Source organism: Camellia sinensis, unplaced genomic scaffold, assembly GCF_055761805.1.
Source record: "Camellia sinensis isolate YWXY unplaced genomic scaffold, ASM5576180v1 Unanchor10, whole genome shotgun sequence".
NCBI classification, from domain to species: domain Eukaryota; kingdom Viridiplantae; phylum Streptophyta; class Magnoliopsida; order Ericales; family Theaceae; genus Camellia; species Camellia sinensis.
The window spans coordinates 8,157,173-8,168,322 of NW_028128988.1; the positions used below are offsets into that span (position 1 = coordinate 8,157,173).

Sequence of the window (11,150 nt, forward strand, 5' to 3'; positions counted from 1 at the left end):
CCTCGAAAAGAAACGCGATGACCTCCTCTGTTACCTCCTTTATAGTTTCCTCTTGTTACAGAATAAGCAAATGGAATTTCAGCTGTATGAGTCTGTTTCAGGGAAGACTCAATATGAATAGACTCTGAACACAGTAATGAAGACAAATCTTCCATGGAAATAGGATCAGATCGAGCTCTAATGGTGGTCTTGAAAGCATTGTATTCATCTGGCAAACCATTAAGAACTAAGAGCACCAGATCCTCATCGTCAACTGGTGCTGAAGCTAGAGCAAGCTGATCTGAAATGGACTTGAATTGATTCAAGTAGTCTTCCATTGTTGAACCTTTTTTAACAATACGAATGAGTTTATTTTTCAACTGATGAATATGAGATCTCGAAAGAGAGGTAAACCTTTTAGCAAGAACAGACCAGACTTCATGGCTAGTCTGACAATGAATAACAGAAGTGTAGAGAGACGAAGACAATGTAGCTGTGATGCAACTCAACAGATGTGAATCAATAGTGATCCACTGTGTGTAATCTGGATTCAGAACTTCTTGATTGTTTGAGTCAATCACAATAGAGGATGGACATATGATAGTACCATCAACAAAACCAAGAAGCTTTGTAGCTTTCAAGATGTTATGAAACTGACTTTTCCAGACAATATAATTGGTTGAATCAAGTTTCGTAGGCACAAAAGCATTCAAGTTTGAAATTAAGAGTGTAAGATTTGCAGGTAAAGAAGAGCTTGAAGGTGTAGGGTTTGAAGAAGCCATAGCAATATCTCAAAGGATTTCTGCTCGCAAGAGCTTGATGGCTCTGATACCATAAAGAGAATGTGACTCTTTTTATTCAATGCAAGATAGAATTACAGAACTTGTATTTATAGAGAAACAATAACTACCTTCTAACCTCCTAACCTAACCATAACTGCAATCTAACCATAACTGCAATCTAACTTTAGTTCTAACAAACTAACTATTAAAATAACAACTTGCAACCTTTAGTTGAGCTGGACGACTATAAGCTGTTGCAGAGCTTTAGTGCTGCTGGTGCAGCTGTTGCAGAGTTAGCTTGAGCCTCATCCTGAGCATTATGCTTAACATTACCATTAGCAAGCATAATAATAATAAGAGCAACCACTTCAGCAGGTGAAGTAACAGAAATCAAATTTGTTTCCTTTTCCTTTTACTGGTAATCACCTATAGATGTTGGTATATGTAAGAAGAAAGGAATTACAAGTTAAAAGGCCATTTTTTTTAAAACAAACTAAACGTTGCCATCTTGTTGTGACAACACCGTGCTGTCACGACACTGGCCCTGTATCCTATGCAAACAATATAAAGAGAATGAAAGATTTAAAAAATAAATTTTAAATAAAAAATCAAAATCTTCTTTTCTTAATCTATTGTGCACTAAAATTGTCCCACATGTAAATGTTGGTAGATTTAAAAACAAAAGAATTACAAGTTAAGAAGGCTTATTTTTTTTGAAGGAAACTGAACGTTGCCCTCTTGCTTTGACAGCACGGTACTGTCACAATACTGGCCCTATATCCTATGTAAATAGTATAAAGAGAATGTCAAATTTAAAAAACTAATAATAATAAATCCGAATGTTATTTCGTTAATCAATTTGGACTAAATTTGCCTGACACGTAGATGTTTGGTAGATTAAAAAACAAAAGAACTACAAGTTAAGAAAAAATGTAGCTAAAATGGAGTGATAAACATAATGCGAACCATAATTATTCTGATAATGATGATGATCAGCATATAAAATAAAACATTTAAGAAAAAACATGGAAATTTAAAACATTGTTTAATACCCAAATAAACACTAGATTGTGCAAATCTATAGAAGTGAGACAACTTGTTTTGTCACAATGTTGAGATTTAAACTTTTAACACAATGTTTGTTTTCGATTCCCATTTTCTTATTCTTCTCTTGCCATCATCCTTCCATTTACCCTTAGAAAACATCATAATAATTAGAGCCACCTCTTCATGAACAAGTGAAAGAACATAAATCAAACTTTTTTTTTTTTTTTTTTGCTGTATTGGTAAATCACCTAATTCATCAATTGATTTGCTCGCTTTCGGTTTGTCTTTAGCATTGATTCACTGTTGCTTCCTTCTTCTCTTTCCTCTTTAGAACAAACAAATATAGATGAATTTACCTTGATTAAGTTTACAGGTTCTTATAATCTTATGGGCTTTGGAGGAGCTGGAAGAAAAGCCAGATAAGTTCTCATATGACCACCTTTGCTTTTCATTGGAGAAGCATTTTAAGCAAAATTTGACATTTATATTTCTCCATTGATGGGGATGGTCATTGGCTTGCCCACTCCTATCAATCTATTTATGGTGGTGCAAAATGGTTACCGACTTAAATGATGAGTAAATGACAGGTAGGCTTAACCAAATAAACGTAACCGATCGAAAGGTCTAAAAGAAATACAAACTAGATTGCGCTTAGAATAATAAGTATATTTATAATTCCAAGAGCTTGTCTTTTACTCTCCCGCTTCAATTTTTCGTGAACAATAAATCGAATTAGTTGCCAAAAACATGATTTTTGCGACTAAATCATGTTAGTCGTGGAAAAAAAAATTGGCTACCAAATTGTTTTTTAGTCAACAAATGTGATTTTTCCGCAACTAAAAATTATTTAGTTGGAAAAAGTGGTTGACAAAAGTGTAATTTTTTGTAGTGAATGGACTTCTTGAGTTTCACTTTTAGGAGTGGAATGGGAAGACAAGATTTTCTTTCAAGTTATATGGGTTTGAGTTTCAACTCTCCCAATATGTTAATCTAACAACTAACCAATAACTATCACCAATCAAAAAAAATAAAATAGAGTTCATGCCCCTATCAATCAACACATAATCAAACCCATCTACAAATTTCAATCAAAGAAAATAAAATTTTCAAGTTCAAACAACTTAAAATAATACTTATCTAAGCTTGTAACAACCTTTCTATCAAATACTATAGAGAGTTACGTAATTGTAAGTCATAGACTTTCTATAATCATTAACATGACATTAGATATCTTCGTAAAGGAACTTCTTGAAGTCATCCATATGTGTTACCTGCAAACGCAATGGGATAAGAAAAGAGCCATCTTCATTATGACCGGGGAGGATGAATGCCTTCCCATCATATCCGATTGCTCCGGGTATCATGCAAATTTCCTTTCCCCACCCAAAATCCGTACCATATAAGGGTAGCCTAGTCCAATTAGTAATGGACATATTTGGATTCCCATAGAAAGCTCCTTGACTACTTCCAACAGTATGATTGTATCGAAACTTAGATAAATCTGGTTCATTTTTCAGAAAAACTAAACATGACCTTATGTATTCATCAGTCACTCTCTCTATAACTTCTCTTAACTTTTCCGCTCTATAACCTAATGGTTTTGACACAATGTCCCCCGAGGTAAGGGTTGCTACTACTGGCAAGACAGTGCAACCGAAATACCACTTAGGCAATGGTGGTTGCAAACGGGTACGAAAATCCACAGCGATACGAACGTTAGTTAGTTGCTCACTTTCATGCTGACGTGCCTTGCATGCACACCTCCACATATGAGCAGTAACACTTTCATACCTTGTAAAGGCGTGGTTAGTACTGGTGTCACTATTTCGATACTCATTAGCCTTGTTCTTCAACTGGTTGATTTGTTCTTTGCTAAGCTTTAGCATAGCCACGTCAGTCTTCTTGTTTCGCTCATCTGTGTTGTTCGAGTGGCCTATTAAGAGCGGCGGTGGCTTGAAATCTGAGTGATCAAAGCTTGTTTTCGGCAAAGGATCCTCAAGTTGTAAGATTGTTCGATCAAGAAATGGGAGGTTCTCTGGTTTTTCACAACGCGCAATTCGAGCCCACTCGGAGATGAAGTGAGCTGCACATTCACCATCAGCAAGGGCATGCGATATACCCAAGCCAAGACTAAATCCACCACAACTAAACTTGGTGACTTGAACCAAAAGCAATGGTAGCTCATGAATTGGTCTGTCATAGTCCACTAATGGTATGAGTGCTCTAGTCTTTGAACTCGGACAGAAGTCCCCAAAGTCATCTATTTTGGCTTCGGATTCAGCTTCGAGGAACTGGGCACCCATGGAGTTGCAGTTGATCTTGTTGAAAATATTACAGGAAGTTCCATTAGAATAAATATTATAACAAGGGAAAATTCAATTATTATTCCTTATATTTTGAGTCATATGTCACTTTAGTTCTTATAATTTCAATTGGCTTAATTTTAATTTTGAAATTTTTGATTTTGTTTCAAGTTGATCTAATTGATTTCAATTGTTAGCATTTATTTTTATGACAAATGCATACATAAGCAGCATGATCCATGCACAAAATTATAAACTTGATCAATTCAGTGACTTAACCTTGACCAACTCAAGTCAGTGATAATTTTCTGCAAAAAAAAAAAAAAAGAAGTAACGGTTTTATCTATTGGACTAAATTAACACAAAATCCAAAATTAAATATCAAAATTGAACCAATTGAGAGTATAAGGGTCAAAACGACATAAATGGCAAAATATAGGGATTATTAATATAATTTACCCTTATAACAATTATAACAATGGGTTAACTATATTTTTGGTTCCCCAAAGTATGAGTCTTTTGTCATTTTGGTTTCATAACATTTAAATTGTGTCAATTTTGATCCTCAATATATAAAAGTATTTCAATTTGGTCCTCGATGTTTAAATTGTGTCAATCTGGTCCATAATATATGAAAGGATAAAATTTATTTTACCTCTTGTGATTTGAGGCCAGAGCACTTTATCCCTATATGGTTCAAATATAGCCAGAAGGCCCCCATGTGATTTTGAATCAAAATGCAACTACTAACACTATTAACTATAGATGTGAAATTACTATAATACTGTTAAATTCTATACTTTTTTTGTTATTTTCTTTCTGTCCCCTTTCATACACATAATGTGTAATGTCTGACATTAATTCAATTAAATCATAATTGTTTATAAATTCTTAATTATTTATTGTAATTCTTAAATTTTTATTCTAATTTTAATTTAATTATATTTTAGATCACAATTAATCCTAAATATTTAATTATTTACTGTAATTCCTAACTTTTAAATCTAATTTTAATTTAATTATATTTTAGATCACAATTAATCTTAAATTCTTAATTAATTATTATAATTCCTAACATGTTAATTTAATTTTAATTTAATTATATTTTAGATCAATCCTTAAATATTATTTATTTTTATTTAATTATATTTTAAATCAATCTTTAATTATATTTTAGATTAATCCTTAATTATATTTGGATTTATTTTATTTTGATTAACATATTAATTTAATTTTAGGTTTGGACAAAATTAGGGTAAAATTGTCTTTTTATTATATAATTTTACTTAATTTTTTCAAAAAACCAAATCTACTCTAAAAAATGGTGTGTGATATACCTTTCATTAAATTGGATATAAAAACTAACGACGGCACTTTAATTAATCCAAAACTATATGAGGACTTTCGGAATATTTTTGAACTATAAAAGAATGAATAGCTCTAGGTACAAACCAAATTTAACCCTATATAGAAAGTGTCTCAATTTAGTCCACTAATCTAACTCTGTTAATAGACATATAGGGGGACTAAATGGAAATAGTTTTTAAAAATATTTCAATATGGTCCCCACGTAAATTATTTTCTTTCTTTCTCTTGATTAAAATAAATAAAAGAAATTTGAAGAAAATAGTTTGTTCATGCTCGTGATATATAGGCTAAGAACCCCAGTAGAGACTAGTATGATTCAATTCAACATTTTGTTTGGGTTTGATCGTGTTGTAACTCTATAATTCAAATTTGCTATATCATTTGATGAATTGCATGTTGATATTGAACCCCGCAGCCCCCCCCCCCCCCAAAAAGGAAGTACAACTAGTCCAACCCCGCTGCCCCCGCCCCAAAAAAAGGAAGTACAACTAGTCCATGAACGGATCACGTTGTAAAAATTGGATAAGTTTGATCTAAGCTTACAAATAAGGAGCCTCCTAAAAAGATCTACTAAATTCATTAAGTTGTGTCAAAGAATAAAAACGGTATTTTATTGACTGCAATTCCTTGTCTGATGTGTATAAAATACTTCTTTGACTGAGGGTTTCACTACAACATTTTCTTAGTTTAGTGACATTTGAAAGTGCCACAAAACTATTCTTCTAACGACATTTTTTGGTCTTGTGGCATTTTGAACAAGTGCCACTTCTATCGGTGCCACGGTAGATATGAGTGCCACGGTAGATATGAGTGCCACGGTAGATACTTACAAGTGCCACTGCACCATCATGGCTGAAAACTTTCAATGACATTTTAATGTGATGGTAGATATTATTTGTGGCACTATCAAGTGCCATTAAAAAAAGAGTTAGTGACACTTGTAAGTGTCATTACACCATCAAGACTAAAACCTTTCAGTGACACTTTAATGTCATGATAGGCACTATTCGTGACGCTATCAAGTGTCATTCATGACGATAATTCGTTGTAGAACAATTTGATCCGTTCTTGCGGAGACTCGAACCGCCAACCTTCCGCACCATAAACCTTATACACCACACTCTTCCCACTACACCTCTATAGCACCACATGATTAGATATGCAACATATATTATTTATATAGTACATACATCCATATTAATATAAAAGTATATGTATAAACATAATTATTTTATTGAACATAATTTATGTAAAATAAACTATTTACTACCAAAATAAAAAAAAGACCACTTTTGGCGACTAAAAAATATTTTAGTCGCCAATTCTATACTTTTGGCTACTAATTGTTTTTTAGTTGCTAAAAAACTTAACTTTTGTCAACTAAAATCGGATTTGGTCGCCGAAGATGCACTTTCACCTACCAAAATTTTGGTCACCAAAAAATTTTATTCCCGCCTTAGGATTTTAGTTCTCCCGCGCTAAAAATGACCACTTTTGGCGATTTAGTTGCCGATTGTAGACTTTTGGCTACTAAAATTTTTTTTGGCACCAAAAAGCTTTACTTTTGGCTACTAAAATTTTTATAGCCGGTAAAACCCATATAATCAGCGACCAAACTTATTTTTAGTCGCCAATTGTAGACTTTTGGCTACTAAATTTGTTGAGTCGCCAAAAAGCTTTACTTTTGGCAACTAATGCTGTTTTGGTCGCTGAAAGCTATACTTTCAGCAACCAAATTTTTTTGGTCAGGAAATTTAGTCGCCGAATATGCTTTTTCCTGTAGTGTATATTGAGTTTAATTCATTTATTTTTAATCATTTACTTCATTTTAAAAATTTAGAAAATATATTGGCATTTTTTGTTTTTTCAAAAATGTCATTATAAGCTTGGAAAGTTTTTGGCTTAGTGGCATTTCTCAAAATGCTATAAAATATTTGTTTATGACACTTTTCACCTAAGTGCCATAAAAAGTAATTTGCACCACCTAGTGTCCTGACATTTTTTACAAAATGCCATTGCAACTAAAGTTTAGTGACATCTGTTGGTAAATGTCACGAACATAATTTTGTGTGTCATTATTTTATAAAATGTCATAAAATTGATATGACATTTCTTTATTGAAATGCCACTAGAGCCTTATATGTTTTGTGGTTCTGTGGCATTTTTCTAAAACATTTAATGCCAATTTTTATTTTTGTGGCATTTTCTAAAAACATGCTACTAGTGTAGTGTCACTAAAGTGTAAATTTGTTGTAGTGACATTTTTGTTGTAATGAAGTGACACTTTTTTTAATTGAAATGCCACTAGAGCCTTGTATGTTTGTGGCTCTATGACATTTTTCTAAAAAATGCCACCAAATATTCTTTTTGTGACATTTTTTAAGAACATGCCACTAGTATGGTGTCACTAAAATATGTTTTTGTTGTAGTGTTGTGACACTTGTTCATTGAAATGTCACTAGAGCCTTTTATGTTTGTCGTTTTGTGGCATTTTTCAAAAACGTGCCACTAAATATCATTTTTGTGGCATTTTCTAAAAATATGCCACTAGTGTAGTGCCACTAAAGTATGTTTTTGTTGTAGTTTTGTGACACTTGTTCATTGAAATGTCACTAGAGCCTTTTATGTTTGTCGTTTTGTGGCATTTTTCAAAAACTTGCCACTAAATATCATTTTTTGTGGCATTTTCTAAAAACATGCCACTAGTGTAGTGCCACTAAAGTATGTTTTTGTTGTAGTGTTTCCAAATCTATAACATTAAAAAGTGTTTCAATTTGATTTCTCAATACATCTATTAAGTTAGTTTGAGAGACCAACTTAAAACACCTTTTATTTGTTGAAGCTTAAATTGAAACCCCTTTAAACATTAGTGACTAAAATAACACATTATTACTCATACATTTTCTTCTTCTTTTTTATTTATTTATTTTGGTGAACACAATATTCATACTTTGAGGACTTAAAATGTAAATAATCCTATAACAATTAACCAAAAACAAAAAAATAAAATATTAATAAAAAAAATTTAGAAAAGCTGTTTACTTGAAGGCGACCCCTAGCAATCCATTGGAGGCGTCCAGCGAAAGGGTAGAATATGATTAGTGCTTTGCCTAAAGAGTCTTTTAGAGTATGTATTATCGCATTCAGCGTCAACTCACCAGACGGTTGATAGAAGTAAACAGTAGGTGCATGAGTTATGGTATTAAACTGATCAAATTCTGACAAATATATGAGCCCAGTTGGTGTTTCCTTATCTGGTTTCACCATGTAAGAGGCCTTTAAGGTCACCATTGTTGGAGAGAAGAAAGAGAGGAGTGAGTTTTGGTTGTTCCTGCTTGTGACTTTCTTGTGAAGTCTAACGCTTTAAATAGAACTAATCATCGATGGATGACATTGTTTTGCGGAATGGCGTACAAATAAAAAAATTTATATAAAGTATTCTTAGAGCATCTCCAACGGTAGTAGGCATTTTACCTATCTGAATATTACTATAAAGTATATATTTTATTTTGCCTATCAACTGTTTTATGTTTTTACTCCAACCATGCTCTTTATTTTAGCTATTTATCCAAATACTATTAATTTTATAGAATGCCACGTCAACAACAAAGATGGAGGGAAATGATCCTAATGAATGAATACATTTTGCCTAGCGTTGAAGGCTAGCTACATGTAGCTAGTGAATATGAGTTGAGGCAAAATGCCTAATCATATGCCTAGTGCATTGGAATTGAAAAAAGTGAATTACACTAGGCATTTTAACTAACAAGTATTATATGCCTAGTGCATTGGAGATGCTCTTACAAAATAATATATCTATACTAATATTAAATGAAAGCTTAGATTGGTTTAGTAAAACTTTCTCTTCTCGTGTCACTTCTCGTGTCACGTGACAACTTTATATATGTTAAAATAAAACAAAATATTATACACAGCGTAAGTAAGTTTTAAACTCAATATTTTAAGTTTTATTAAAAACATACTTAATACTTAAACAACATACATATTATGATATTAAATTCTTTATTATTTATTTTCATTGTTAGTAAACTGCATTACACACGTATCGCATGTGTCGCCCGTTAATATGGGTTAATATAAACCTTTCACATTAAAATTAAACATCCCTAAAGAGGCAATGATTCATTTCAATACCACTATCTTTTATACCTCTCCATATTCTATTTGGTGAGCCTTGCGTCGGGCCTACTATGATGATTTAAACAGTTCATCTTCTAGGTCAACAGTAAAGATGAATTGTGCAAAAAATTAATTTTATCGGATATGACTAGATACATGAACAAGTTTTATTTTATTTATTAATTTTTTTAAATAAACGGAAGCTATGAGCTTAAACTTAAGCAGACCATTATATAAAATTAAATGTAATTTGTTCATCTATTTGTTGATATTCGATGAAATTGATTGACGATGTTCACTACGAATTTTATCAATTGAGCGATTCGTATCATCATTATGGACCTAAAGTGGGGCTCACAAAATAAAATCCGGAAGAGTATAGAATATAATAGAATGCAGATGAGGCATTCTTATATTGCTTTAGTACCCAAAAAAATTTTTGATTACAGAAACTAATCACATTATACATATAAATAGACAAGATTTTTTAAGATTTATTATGAGATTCATTTTTAAAATTTTAAAGCTTGAGACCCTCAGTGGGGGTACTGGGGGTCCTCACTGATTGGTCCAAAAAAAAACAATTTTTTTTTTTTTTTTTTTTTAAGTTTTTGGCCATTGCCAGCCCCCCACGTGGAGGTGGGGTGCTGGGGGTCCTTCCCTGCTGGGGTCTCCAGCAGGGCTCTATATATATATATATATTTCTGTGTCTCATTTTATAATCAATTTATATATTTATAGTTTTTTTTTTTTTAGTGCATGATAAAATTTTTTGCAAATTATTAAAAAGGAAAGAATAGAACAACAGATAAACACGTGTCAAGTGGGCATAGTAGGCCGAATTATTTGAACAAGTGGGCTTGGTAGGCCCAAATGACATAAATATGATGGTTGTAGAGTATTGTTTTGTGGCTATCTATAACCAAAATAAAAGAAAGTCAATCCAGACCAGCAAATTATAAAAGCAATTTCAATCAATACTTTTCAATCACTATTTTTAATACGAGATAGACATAAGAGTAATATTGTAAGATATTATTTGATAACTTAATTCAATATTAAAATTTAGCGTTGTTAATCTTGTCTGGTATCGGATTGTACCAGCCGGTACATTACATTTTAGGCAGCAACTGGTGCAAGCTGCTCTTAGACTTCGTTTAGCTTGTTATAATTTTAATTTAAAAGTTAAAAAAATTATTAAAAAAATTTTAAAATATATAATCTATATTAAAATGTTAAAGATTTTTTTTTTTATTTTTTATGTAATTTTTTTAAAAAAATTAAAAAGTAATTTTCAATATACTATTTTTTTATTTCATATTTTAATTAAAAAATTATTAAAATAATATATTCCTAAAACGAGATATTAGCAGTTGTTTGGGATGTCCTCAATAAGTATATTTTTTAATTTTTTAGATTAAAAAATTGAGAGAAAAAATATGATTGTTTAGAATAACTTTTTGACGTTTTATGAAAAAATATATATTAAAATATTATATAAAATAACAAAATTATCATTTTACCCCTATGC

The 11,150-nt window shown here is 31.6% G+C and overlaps 1 protein-coding gene across 1 annotated transcript; it reads right to left on the reverse strand.

The window, feature by feature from the left end:
* Window positions 1-2,870: 2,870 nt before the first annotated feature.
* LOC114284820 (spermidine hydroxycinnamoyl transferase-like) lies at window positions 2,871-8,830 on the reverse strand. Its single transcript, XM_082911219.1, has 2 exons — window positions 8,522-8,830; window positions 2,871-4,126 (listed from the first exon to the last, which is right to left on the reverse strand). Exons 1-2 carry the CDS (start codon window positions 8,768-8,770, stop codon window positions 3,032-3,034), a joined length of 1,344 nt encoding a protein of 447 aa, XP_082767345.1. The 5' UTR covers window positions 8,771-8,830; the 3' UTR covers window positions 2,871-3,031.
* Between the last annotated feature and the right edge of the window lie 2,320 nt (window positions 8,831-11,150).

Coding starts and splice junctions, on each gene's coding strand:
- LOC114284820 (XM_082911219.1), bottom strand. CDS start 8,770: ATGGTGACCTTAAAGGCCTCTTACATGGTGAAACCAGATAAGGAAACA. Junction 4,127..8,521: donor TTGCTAGGGGTCGCCTTCAA/GTAAACAGCTTT, acceptor ATTTTCAACAAG/ATCAACTGCAACTCCATGGG.